The following is a 13,760-nucleotide window of genomic DNA, read 5'->3' on the forward strand; positions in this document are numbered from 1 at the left end:
TCATAGTTGTAGTTCCTATTTCTACTTCATCAAGCGAGCCAAGGGAGAACTGGCCTGTAGCCCAGATTGTATAAATTCTGGTCCCACTTGAAAAACGACTCCAACTCTCGTTTTTTATCCCCTGCACCCTGCTTTGCCCCGATCCCAAGGCCAACCCTGGGGTAGGCAGGCTGAGACAGGCCTTGGGACCCAAACCCCAAATCCTACCCCCACCAATTCCTTCCCTCTCTACTTCCTTCTCCTTCCCCAATCAAGGATGTGGCTGTTGCAGGAGAAACAGGGGTAGAGATACATTTCTAAGTGAGGAAAGGGCTGATACTGGTTTCTCAGGCACAAGCATATGGATGCAGCTAAGTCAAGACTGCTAATTCTCTCCAAGATGGTCCCACCCATGGCCTCCCCTATAATCCGGAGCTTCCTGTTGTCAGTCTCTTCTGAAATCAAAACCTCTGAGCTGAAAACCATCTGCCTTATGCCCCCAGGGGTGCCACTGGAGCCCCTAGGGGTGCCATTGGAGAAATAAACTGAAACCCCATATGCTCACAGTCTATTTCTCTGCAATAGTCCATTTTGCTTTAGTAGAGAAACTTCTTTGGGGGTTTGGGTTTCTTCTGTGACTTAAGCTCTCAGAGAAGAGATGGAGTCAACACATGGGCTCTTTCTTACACTGAATGGGGAACTGATCATGTAGCAATTGTGCTTCCTCTCAGCTCCCTCTTGCCATTGCCTTTGGCAAGCTCCTGAGCACAAACGTATGTGCCAGCTGGTTCCCTGTACCCTCCTTTCCAACCTGAAGCCCCCATCTTCCTCACCCAGGAAATGAAAACAGATTCCTGGCAGTTTCTGGGTTTAAAGATGCTAGCCAACTCACCTGTCCATCAAGCTGACATCATTAAAGTAGATACAATCAAAAACAAACAGGCAGACATTAGCATCCTGGAAGGCTGCTTTCTGTAAGGGAAAATGAGGTAGTAGGTACACATAGGACAAAAGTCAGTGAGAAAAAATAAGGAGTACCAGTCCACTTCTGGAGGCCCCCTGAGGCACCGGGTGAGAAAGTACTATTTCTGCTCTGAAGCCCCTGGGCCATAAGGGCACTGAGCAGATAGTGCTAAATGGAAACCAACCCAGTTATAAACTGGTTCCCAATACCAGCCCCTTTTTAGGAGAAAAACAAAAGACAAAAAACCAAACCAGAAATAGGTCAGAAGCGAAGAATAAGGGCCACACTAAGGGATATTTCCTCCCTTTTCAGACTGCAGCGTGCACCCACATGTACATACTCACACTCATTCATTCTTGCACATATGGCCCTGAGCTAGTACCTTGTGCACTCCCAGAGTCCCAAAGGGCAGTGGTTTGCCTGTCTTGTTGTCAATCAGAAGCACTTCAGAATCCAAGATCATGCTGTGGCCCCCAGGAAAAGCCTGGGGAATGTAGTCCTTAAAGTGGGCCACCTGAAAGCAGAAGGGGAGCTTTGGTGAGGGATGACACGGCAGCAGGGACCTCAAACCATGCCATGGAGGGCAAAGCCCGGGCCCAGACAGGATATAGAACAACATGTGGAAGGCCCAGCTAATGTGCAAAACATATAGCTAGGCCTTGCGAGCCACCTGGACAAGAGGGAGAGGCCATCTGTTTCAGTACTTCTGTCCGGGCCCAGGAAGAGGTCAACCCATGCTGGGTCACTTTCTATGGGCTGTAGAGAAGGTACAATTTTTGAGGAAAATGGAAGAAACAGATTAAACCTGTCGGGGGAGGAGGAGGAGGGTAGGTGGGCAGAGATTAGTGCCTACTGCAGAAGATGTGTGACTATCAGGCTGGGGACTGGATTAGGGGAGAACAGACTACTTGAAACCAGAAAGGTAGAAATGAACTCCCTCAGGTGCAGCAAGGAAACTTGAGTTTCTTGCTTCTCTGAGTGGGAGCCCTGAACCCACAGCCATCACTACCCAGGATGCTTAGAGCAGGAACAGGAAAGGCCAGCACATCCATGCCATTGCCCTTCAATCCCTAACCTAGCCCTTTAAGAACCCAAATCACAGGAGAGGCAAAGGATGAGTGAATACTGGGTAAGGGAAAATTAAGGAAAGGACTAAATCTGGAAAAGTGTGCTCAGACTTCTTCCTGGGTCACAGATGGTGTCTATTTAACACCAACCTCACCAGAAACAGCTCCTGAGTGATTTGTAGTGCTTCACAGAACACGTGAACCTGCACTAAAGCTCCACAATGAGGCCACTGCTTAGCCCTCCTCTTGAACATATGAAACAAATGGCCGGACTGCTTTGTTCCCAATGCTCCAGCAGGAAGGCAAGGCTGAGGTAAGCACGGGCCACACAACATGTTCCCCTGAACCCCCTGAGGCTCTGAAAAACTGAGTCTGAGTTAGGAAAGAAAAGGATAGCAAAGATAGGAATTCCATCTGCTCACAAGCTACCGGAGCCAGATGTTCCAGCTGCTTTTCCCTGAAGACACTCCCAAAGGCTCACCGGATCCTTGGGAGTGGAGAAGGGCTAAGGAATAAGGTTCCAAATGCCACCCCTGATTAGAATAGGAATCTAGGCTCCTAGATGTCCCCATAAGACTGTGTTTACATCAGAATGTAAACTTCATGGTGGCCAGAACTTTTGTCCATTTTTTCCACTGCTATATCCCCACCAGCTGTAACAATGGGTAAGCATCTGATAAATAATTGTTGAACAAATTAATGAATGACAGCCCAATAGCCCCTGGTATATAAGCCTTAGTCTAGCTCACAGGAAGCATCTGGGACATGGAAACACAAAAGACACACAGCAACTCACCAACTGAGCTCACTGTCCCAATATCACTGTGGGCAAAAGAAGTATCACTGTTCCAGGGAGCTCTATCCTCACGAACCCAAGTCAGGGCTCTTTGGCTCTCCCTGCTGAGCAGCCCTTCATTATGGGAAGACTCCAAAAATGAATAAATGAATTAATTCATTCAACAAATAAAAAACAAACCCTTATTGTGCACCACAGCTGGAATGGCTATGGGACTCTGGCCCTGAGGTTGTTAGAGGCAGAAAGGGGAAAGACGGTCCTGGCAGAAAGGAAGGCACTCATACCTTGTGAGGAAGGACGGGCTTGAGACTGCGGCTGAAGTAGCTGAAGTGGTCTCCATTCTTATGCACCTGGACTCGCTCTCCATCGTACTTGATCTCAGAGAACATGCCATTGGGACATTTCTTCATTGCATACTCAACGGACTTGCAGGCCTCCGCCTTGGGGTGGGGAAAGCAAAGCCTGGAGACTTTCAATGAGGGGCTGCTAAGCAGCAACAGCCAGAGACCTTGCAACTGGGTTAGTGAGGGCAGGACCTGGGTCTTGGGACTGACTGCCCACAATTAATGCTCAGGGAAGGTTGTTGAAGAGGTGATGGGAATGGAAAGGGCTGGGCAATGTTGTATTCTGCCTATGAAATAATCACCTGAGCTGACATAGGAGCTTGCCTTTTGAGGAATATGAATGCTATTCATTGTACAACAAGTAAAAGCCCAGTGAAACAAGATTTAATTCTTTTCTCAATAATTCAGGCCTTGCAAGGCCTCTGGCTTATTATAAAACACATCAGTTCTCCCAGTAAAAGAGGTATGTGAAGCTAAGGTTAAAGAGTGCAGGTGACAGTGAGGCTGGCAGAGTGAGTGATCGTGGGTCCCTATAACAAACAGGGTTTCCAGATATTGGAGCACTTACTTACATGCCTACCTGTGCTAGCCTAACTCAAACAACAATAGCTACCATTTTGGGAGCGCTTCACGTACATAATCTCATTTCATCCCCGATGTGACATCCTATGTGACAAATATTGTTTTCATTTTTGGATGATAAAACTGAAGGTTAGAGAGAATAGGTGCTTGCTTAAGTTACACTAAAAAATGGCAAGAATGAGATTTGAATCTAGGCCCACCTATAAAACCTGTGTGGTTAACCACTAAGCTATATAACCCATGCCAGTCTTTAAATGACAAACTATAGAACAGACTCCAGGAGGCATTTTTATAAAAGTCAGAAAGGCCACTACTGCAGGTGGCCGCAGTCCCATCTCTGGGATGGAGATCTCACTGTTTTGATGCTGGCTATCCCACATTCCTAGCAGGGAGAGAACACTTGCCTATCTCAAACATAAAACCCTAAACCAAGGTTTTAGTAAGACAAACAAGACAGTTTCAAAAAAAGCACTGTACATCACTCAAAAATCCAAAGAATCTCACAGTAGGCATGGCACCATATGTGGTGGGCCCTGTCACACAGGAAAACCAACACTGGAAAGGAAACCCCATTTCTTACGAAATGAGCAGAGGCCTAAGATGATGTCTGTCAGAGTCAGTCTTCATTCCTTATGTGTCCTCCCTCTTCCCAAGTCACCCTGTCACAGGAAGCCTGGCTCTGCCACCAACTCTCAGATCTACTTTGCAGTAGGTCACAGAATCTCAGGGGTTACTTAATACATCCATCTGTCTTCAGGTAAGATAACAGATAAACCATTCTAGGGGGATGCCTCAGGCAGTCTCAGACGTCATCCACACAGGAGACTGAAGGACATGAGAGGCAAGTCACTCATCTAAGATTCTACAGCTTCTTGGTGGCGTAGCTGGGCCTACAACTCAGGTCTTTCCACTAGATCCTCTGTCTTCTCCTTTGCCTTCGCCTCCTACAGAGAAATACCCCCTTGCACCTCCCTCTTCCTTCCCTAAACTCCTCCAGTCAATTTGCAAGCGCTCTCAACACTCATACCCTATCTGATCTCAGCCTGAAGGATGTGGAGCTTGGAGAGGCTGGAAAGCAGAGGCAGGGGAGCACTCCTCACCAACATGGGCTGCACAGGTGTCATCAGCGAGGCCTGGACGCTCAGAGCCCGTCTCTGGCCCGGCTCCTTCTCCACCTCCTGCGCGTTGTGAAGGACCCGCTCCACCACATCCTGCAGGTTGCGCGAGGCTTTGAAGGCTTCATAGGCATTGGGGTCAAGGGCGTCTAACCTGCCAAGGGGTACAGGAACAAGGAAACAAAACCAATGCCTTTGTTTGACTCCATGGCTTTGGACAGCAATCTGTCCTCACAGAAGAAATCCTCATCTGTAGGGAAGGGGTTGTGTTCTATTGTCTAAAGACTTTCACTAGAGGAGAGAAAGCTCTTAGAAAATTCAGCTCTTTTGAGATACTGTGCCTATGTGGATGCCGCCTTAGCGAGGAGGGGGCTGGAGTAGGCAAGAGACTCATACTATACTCACTGAACGTATGCCACACTTCAACTGTAAGAACTCTGTGAGAAAGGTACTGTTATCTCCATTTTATATGGGAGAAAATGGAGGCAGAGACAGGTCAAGTGACAGATCAGGGTCTCACAGAAAGTAAGAAGGTGGAAGGGGGATTCAAATCCTGATTGGGACTCAAAGGTCCTGACACCAGTTGGGAACAAACAAAGCTAACAAATGACAGCTCAGGCTGTCAGAGGAGCTGCTACTTACACATGTTTTGCACCTGAGTTCATCTTCAGATCATGTTTGATCAACCTGATGATGCATTTAAGGTCATTGGCTGTACACCTAGGGGGATGAAGCACATTTAACTTGGTCTTGAAGAGCTCTGGAACCCCAAGGGAACCTTCCCTTCCCAAGAGAGTTCATCTCTCTATGGGCATGGTTTGACGGAGGCAGCTCCCCTACCTGGAGGCAATGTCCTGTAGGGCCTGTTGCTGCTCATCCTCCTTGGTGAGCTTGGACAGCCGCAGAAGGAACTCATCCACTTCCTGGATGGTAAGGAGGCTCTTGGCAGCTGGGGGGAAAGACTTGCTCTGCTCAAAGAAGACTCTGATTGTCTCTGACACGTCACCCTGTCTCCAAAAACCAAAATGCCACTGCTGCAACCCTAGGGTGGCCAAGTGTATCCCCCAAGACCCAGGACTGAAGATGAATCAAGAAATTTCAATCATAGCTCCTATCCCAACTCAACATATCTAGCCCACTTCTTAGAGACACTAGCCCATCCACAATTCCTAGAAGGGGATGGAAACTTGCCATGGTACCAGGGATAGAGTCACGGACAAACCAAAGCTTGGTAAAGCCCAGTTATAGGAGAAAACAAGCAAGAAAAAAAGAGTCCAGAATAAAAGCCCCAGGAGAGACAGAGGGGGCAAGTCTAAAATTTTGCCTTTTGAGAACCAGGCCTTTGTAGTTCAGCAGTTGTATGGTTTCCACCCTCAGAAACTTACGAAATTAAGAGCTATAGCCTCACATTCAGCTCCCTCTATAACGGAAGCTTGCTCAAATGGGTTTCAGTTTCCTAAAACAGTATGTGTCCCAACCAGAAAAAAAAAAAGAGGCTGCAGGTGCCTGGCTTGGCAAAACCCCACCTGGAATGTAGCCTACCCTCCCTCCCGTTCCTCTGACCTGCTCTAGGTCCCGTGCCATATCATCTGGGTTGCAGTTAAAAATGCGACTGAAAAGCTTCACAATCTGCTTATCATTCAAGTTGTAAACAGTCTTAATGACTCCTGGCAGCAGCAGCTTCACTGTTAGGTACACATCACCGTGGAAACCATCTGGAGACAGAAGAAAGGAACCCTTCTTGAGAAACAGAGCTTAAACAAATAAATATATAAACTCAAAGAAGGCTGGGCAAGGTGGCTCACACCTGTAATCTCAGCACTTTGGGAGGCCGAAGCAGGAGAATTGCTTAAGCTCACAAGTTTGAGACCACCCTGGCAACAAAGAAAGACCCCATCTCTATAAAAAATTAAAAAATTAGCTGGACATGGTGGCATATGCCTATGGTTCCAGCTACTTGCAGGAGAAGACAGGAGGGTTGCTTTAGCTCAGGAGGTCGAGGATATAGTGAGCTGTGATCACACCACTGTACTCCAGCCTGGGCGACAGAGCAAGACACTGTCTCACACACACACACACAAATAAATAAAAAAATAAACTCAGACCGCGCATGGTGGCTCACGCCTGTGATCCCAGCACTTTAGCAGGTTGAGGTAGGCAGATTAATTGAATCCAAGAGTTTGAGACCAACCTGGGCAAAACAGCAAAACCCCGTCTCTACAAAAAATACAAAAATTAGCCAGGCATAGCGGCACATGCCTATAGTCCCAGCTACTTGGGAGGCTGAGACAGAAGGACTGCTTGAGCCCAGGAGGCGGAGGTTGCAGTGAGCTGAGATTGCACCCATGCGCTCCAGCCTGGGCAACACAGCCACATTTTTTGTCTCAATAAATAAATAAACAAACAAACTCAAAGAAGCAGAGACCAAAAGATATCTGTATATCACTGCCCATGCTCCTATAGTACCCTGTGCATATCGCTATAGTAGGAGACAGCATGGAGTTCAGAGGCTGGTGGATTGTGTCTGCCTCACCTTTAGCCTACAGATGAACTCTTGTTGGACAGAGTGGTTACTTTCACTTCACGTGCCCAGTGACAAGGACATTAGAGATGCTCATCGACAATTTGTTAGATAAATGAAAGAAACAGAGTTGGAAGATTCTATTCCAAACTGTGTATATGGTTCACAAAAACCTAATTAAATATGTAGGACAGTAAATTTTCTAACTAGTCAAATAGGATGGGTTCTTCTGGCCTCCTAGGAGCAGAATAAGGGGAGAGGAAGACAGATGCCAAAGTGCTCTGAGAAAAACTGGCTACATAATTTGTGGAGTACAGTGCAAAATGCAAATGCGAGGCCCCTTGTTCAAAATTATTAAGAATTTCCAGACAGCACTACAGTACAGCATTAAACCAAGCATGGGACCCCGGGCAACTATACAGCTCACATGCCCAGGAAGGCAGCCATGGCCTTGAGCTCTCCGGAGGAAAGGCCTATTCAGGATGCTCATGCCACACCTCCTGCTGAGCCTTTCCGAAGGAAGTCCTGGATGATCTGGGTCTTCGTGTTGTAGCTAGGATTATCAGCCACCATGGCGCATAACTTTCGAAACTCCCGTAGCAGACAGTCCTTATGCCTGGGGTCACATTTGCTTGAAGACAGACTTCTCTTAGGGGTGGGGCTCGAGGGGGCTTCCCCAGAGTTGTTGGGCTTGGCTGTTGGAGAAACAACAGAGATGAATTCATTCTGCCTTTCTGAGAAGAAAGAAAGGGAAGGAAGGAAACTAACAGATATTCTGCTGGTATTTAGCTTTATTTAATCTCCCCGAATAGACTTTTGGGGTAGATGTCATTATACCCATCTTACAGATAAAGAAATGGAGGCCAAGTAATTTTCCCAAATCTTACAGCTAATAAATAATGTTAAAGGAACAATGGCCTCCTTAGACCCAAGCAAAAGACCAGACTGATGTGCATCTCTTTATGAGAGCACTTCACTGAAGAATAAAGACCAAAGTCATGCCAAGAATGATCAGGACTGGCTGGGCACAGTGGCTCACGCCTGTAACCCTAACACTATGGGAGGCCAACGCGGGGGGACTGCTTGAGCCCAGGAGTTCGAGACCAGCCTGGGCAACATAGTAAGATCCTGCCTCAAAAAAAAAAAAAAGTGGTCAGAAGGATCTCAGAGCAATTGTAAAGCTGATCCCAGAAAAGCTGGCATGAGAAAGGGGTAAGAAATCAAGTACGTGTTAGACAATGTGAAATTACTGCTATCACAGGTTGTCAGAGCTGGAAGAAGCCTTAAAGATTATCTAGTTCAATGTTCTCTTACTGATAAGGGGACTGAGGTCTGAGAAGAGCAAATGACTTCCTGGCCCACTTCCTTGTTGAAAGAGCCAGGACAAAGACACTACTAAGAAAGTCAGATTCCATTAGTACACTCAACATCCCCACCCCTCGCTGCTTCAACTTTTCTTTTCTTATTGTCAAAATAAAACCCTGCTCCCCAAGGAGCAGTTATAAAAAAAAAAAATACATTTTTACAAAAGGTGGTCAAGGGGCAGGGATTTCCTCCAGACACTTAAAAATAATTATGTGCAACTCATCGGTGATTCCCTTTCACCTCCTTGTGACCATTTACAAAGCAAATTTTATTCGGCAAACTTGTGGCAGAGCCATTACTAAGCTAACTGCTGTTGTACACTGTTTCTTGTCTGGGCTTTGTAAATTATAAATCCATCCTCATCTCTGATCCGGAATCTAAATATGATTTTAGGGGACAAAATCTCCAAAGTGTCAATGTTCAACCAGGTTGCAAGAACTAAAACACTCTGTTTCTCTCAACTCCTCCCAAATTCCATCCCCAACACCGGAGCCCTTCCAGAAACATGCTGTCCTTATCATCACCTGGACTCTTCTCTATCTTTGGCCTACCAGCAAACAACAAACCAACTAACCTCGGAATTTTTTTTTTTTTTTTTTTTGAGACACAGTCTCGCTGTCGCCCAGGCTGGAGTGCAGTGGCGCCATCTTGGCTCACTGCAGGCTCTGCCCCCAGGGTTTACGCCATTCTCCTGCCTCAGCCTCCTGAGTAGCTGGGACTACAGGTGCCTGCCACCACGCCCGGCTAATTTTTTGTATTTTTAGTAGAGACAGGGTTTCACTGTGTTAGCCAGGATGGTCTCGATCTCCTGACCTCGTGATCCACCTGCCTCGGCCTCCCAAAGTGCTGGGATTACAAGCGTGAGCCACCGCGCCCAGCCCAGAATTTTTAAATAATAAAAATCCTATAGAGCCAGGCACCGTTTTTGCAATGTTATCTCTTACAATCCTCATGAGAACACTATGGGGTAGATGAGGCATGGAGATATGATGAAGCTTAAACAAATAAATACACAAACTCACTGAAGCAGAGGGGAAAGTAATCTATATATTGCTGCCTGTGCTCCTATAGCACCCTGTGCATAGCACTATGGTAGGAGAGGCCACTGCTGCTTCATAGACAGAGGCTAAAGAGAGGTAAGGACGTGCTCAGGGATCTGAGCTGTCAAGGACCAGAACCCAAGTCTTCTGACCTCAGGTCTAGGCTTCTTTCAATCACATAAAATGTCTTTCAATCTCCAAATGACTTCTAAAATAAGGCCAAGTGGTTTGGCTTTATTTATTTTCTTCAGCTGAGTCAATCACAAGAATGTCTCCAAACAATAAAAGCAGCAACACAGTGTAGTATAAAAGAGCACAAGTACTGAAGTCAGACTTCAGTACAAATACTAACTCCATGATAACCCTGAATGTCAACTTTCTCAGTCGTAAAAAGGGCCTAATAAAAAGTACTTCCTAAATAAAAGTACTGTCTAGGGTTAACTGAAGAACAAATGAAACTACATATATAAAAGCCCCTAGTCCAATGCTGTCTGTTTACGTAAGGCCAATAAATGATCCTGATCTTCTCAACTCCTATCTATACCACATGCCCCAGCAAAGTCTTCCTGAATCCCTGTCTATGAAATAGTAATTCTATATTTTATATAAAAGAAACTATATATGTGTGTATACACGTGTGTGCATGTGTGTATTTTAGTGAAGAGAACAGGAAACTTAACACTTTATTGTTCATCTGTCCTACAAATAATAGCCACAGTCCTCCCCTTTAGGAGATGGGATTTGAACCCAGAGCTCACTGATTCCAAAGTCTGCAAGCTTCATCCCTAGGCTGTACTGCCTCCCAACAAATAGCAATATCCTTCAGATCTTTTTTTCCTTCCTTTGTGTTCCATGAAGTTCCAGTGTTTTGAATAAACAGTTTTAAGAATCAAGAAGGGAGATCCATGCATGACATCTCCCTTCTTTCATACTTTCATTTCTAGGCATATTCAGGGATACAATTTCTCAAAATGCTTACTTTATCAAAACACAAGGAAGTAAAAGACAGGTTCTAATAATCTCTGTCTGACCCAGGTAACTATTTCAAGGGGAAAAAGTCTTGACAAAACAAATCTTTCCGCTGCGATAGAGGTTAAAGTATACAAAGAAATGCTATACAAGTGGAATGCTGGCCAAGCGCAGTGGCTCACGCCTGCAATCCCAGCACTTTGGGAAGCTGGGGCAGGTGGATCACCTGAGGTCAGGAGTTTGAGACCAGCCTGGCCAACGTGGCGAAACCCCATCTCTACTAAAAATACAAAAATTAGTCAGGCATGGTGGCAGGTGCCTGTAATCCCAGCTACTTGGGAGGCTGAGGTGGGAGAATCGCTTGAACCCAGGAGGCGGAGGTTGCAGTGAGCTGAGAATGCACCACTGCACTCCAGCTTGGATGACAGAGCAAGATTTCGTCTCAAAAAAACCCCAAAAACCAAAAAACAAACAAACAAACAAAAACCAAGTGGAAGGCTTAGAATTAGCCATTACCAGTCTCTGCTCAGACAGAAGCAAATTATTAATGAGATGAGATAGCACAGAATTTTCACTCTTTAGCCAGAATCCTAGGTAGAATACAAAATGAAAGCAGCACTATAACAGCTAAAGTAGCCCTAACCTATCTTACCTGAAAAGCCAGAAAATTTCCGGGGATTGGTACTGGTGACAAATGAGGCGCCTTTCACTGGAGAAGTCACCTGGCCAGTGGCTGTCAACTTAGCCTGGACAACAGCTTTCTTCTTTGGTGTACCTGCTGCCTTAGAAGACAGATCTGTAGGATCCCAAAAGAGTATAAAATATCCTTCAGTGAACGATCTCTGAAAAAAACATCCAAAGAATCTATCAACTGCTCCTAGGGCCTTGCTTGTTAAGTCACTACCCTAGCACTAGCCCAAGGCTGGCTGGTGGCTGGTATTTTTTGAGTGGGGGTAGTAGGTAATAGGGTATTGTGGGGACAGAAGGGAAGGATATGCTGGAGACAAAAGATCCAGTTACCATTTATCTCTATTAGTACCTTAAATTTTCATCAACATTCTCCACTTCTTATCCCATATGTAAGTCTCCAGAAATAACAATTTGGGGGAAATCAGAAATCATAGTTTGATGGATAAAACTTAGGGAACCCCAACCCCACAGAATTAGCTTCAATTTAGAGATGAACAAAAAGTAAATGAGGATCACAGAGCATGTCAATCTAGCATAGGAAGGAAAATTTGCAGATGCTTAGTTATCTGAGTCATGAACTCTACCTGTATTTCTCTTCCTCCAAATGAGAGATGGGTCAAGAAGTAACAAAGGCCGAGGCCAATAGCTAAGGCAGTGCAAGGTGGGATGGGGAGCCTGAGAATAAAGTATATGGGAAGCACAGTTTTCTTTCCTGGAAGTCTTTTTTCCTTTCAAAGAACAAGGACAGATACCCATTTTTAGAGCCATTGTTAACTGTCTTCCTATGGTGACCAGAACTAAGTTGAAGATATGAACATTATTTTACAGACACTGAAGGTCAAAGAGGACTAACTGGATTTGGGGGTATTGGCATAAAATTTCTAAAATATGCATATGTAAATATGCATGTACATGCAAACATGTTATATATAGCCATATATAGGTATGAATTTTACATGCATATACACGCACATATTTTCTAGCTCTGTCTGCTGAAAGGGCTTAGAAACAGACACGCCATGGCTGGGCGCTCAGGCCTGTAATCCCAGCACTTTGGGAGGCCAAGGTGGGTGGATCACTTGAAGTCAGAGGTTCAACACCAGCTGGACCAACATGGTGAAACCCTGTCTCTACTAAAAACACAAAAATTAGCTGGGTGTGGTGTCAAGTGCCTGTAGTCCCAGCTACTTGGGAGGCTGAGATAGGACAATTGCTTGAACCTGGAAGGCAGAGGTTGCAGTGAGCTAAGACAGTGCCACTGCACTCCAGCCTGGGTCACAGAGTGAGACTCTGTCTCAAAAAAAAAAAAAAAAAGAAGAAACAGATACCCCATGACAATGTGTTCACATAGTATCCGGGTTTTACTCTTTAATACCATTTCCCACTAACAGGATAGTGCCACTACACTCCAGCCTGGGTCAGAGTGAGACTCTCAAAAAAAAAAAAAAAAAAAAAAAAAAAGAAGAAACAGATACCCCATGACAATGTGGACACATAGTATCCAGGTTTTACTCTTTAACAGGGGCATTTCCCACTAACAGGAATCCCCAGAGAAATTACCAATTTCAGGGCTGGGGAAGGATACATACGGGATAAGACTAAAAGCATCTTGCTATGCTGAAGAGTAAAGAAGCACATTAAAAAAAGTTAATGAATGTATACAGGACACAGAGGACAGTGTAAAGGGGTTCCTAATTGGCCAAATATGGGACAATTAAGTATCAAATTAGTTAAGTACAGTAATGAATTATATGCTACAAGAAAAAAAGTAAAAGAGGATAGTAATCAGTACTCTATTCTTCCAAAATATCAATGTCATAAAAGAGAGACTATGGAAATATTTCAGATTAAAGGAGGCCAAAGAAACATGACAACTAAATGCAACACCTGATATGATCCTAGACTGGGATCCTATACTGCAGGAAAAGGCTACTGAAGGTATGACTCAATCCATTGACAAAATAGTATACAGATGGTAGATTTAAGTATTATATCAAGGACAAATTTTCTGAAGATGATAGCTATATTATAGTCGCATAAGGGTCATATATCCTATTCTTAAGGTATATACACTGAAGAATTTTAAAGGGCCATGATGTATGCAACTTATTCTCAAATGGTTTAAAGTGGGTGCACGCACATGTGTGTATGTATGTAGAGAGAGACAGCACATGAACAAATATGATAAAGCAAATAGAGTAAAATGTTAATAGGTAAATATGGGTAAAAGGAATATGAATGTTCTTTGTACTATTTTTAATCTTCCAACACTTCAGTGAGTTTAAAATTATTTCCAAATAAAACGTTAAAGGCTGGGCATGGTGGCGT

The 13,760-nt window shown here is 44.8% G+C and overlaps 1 protein-coding gene across 8 annotated transcripts in view; it reads right to left on the reverse strand.

The window, feature by feature from the left end:
- Window positions 1-13,760, reverse strand: part of LIG3 (DNA ligase 3) — a 31,254-nt gene that overhangs the window by 12,104 nt on the left and 5,390 nt on the right. For all 8 annotated transcript variants that reach the window (XM_034942090.3, XM_034942088.3, XM_055101157.2 and 5 more), the window contains 9 exons: window positions 11,395-11,538; window positions 7,866-8,063; window positions 6,411-6,562; window positions 5,688-5,854; window positions 5,490-5,567; window positions 4,833-5,001; window positions 3,091-3,246; window positions 1,326-1,457; window positions 872-951 (listed from right to left, as the gene is read on the reverse strand). In XM_034942090.3, the coding sequence (XP_034797981.2) occupies window positions 872-951; window positions 1,326-1,457; window positions 3,091-3,246; window positions 4,833-5,001; window positions 5,490-5,567; window positions 5,688-5,854; window positions 6,411-6,562; window positions 7,866-8,063; window positions 11,395-11,538 (1,276 nt within the window). The remainder of the gene's footprint in view (window positions 1-871; window positions 952-1,325; window positions 1,458-3,090; window positions 3,247-4,832; window positions 5,002-5,489; window positions 5,568-5,687; window positions 5,855-6,410; window positions 6,563-7,865; window positions 8,064-11,394; window positions 11,539-13,760) is intronic.

Source organism: Pan paniscus, chromosome 19 (assembly GCF_029289425.2).
Source record: "Pan paniscus chromosome 19, NHGRI_mPanPan1-v2.0_pri, whole genome shotgun sequence".
Taxonomy (NCBI): domain Eukaryota; kingdom Metazoa; phylum Chordata; class Mammalia; order Primates; family Hominidae; genus Pan; species Pan paniscus.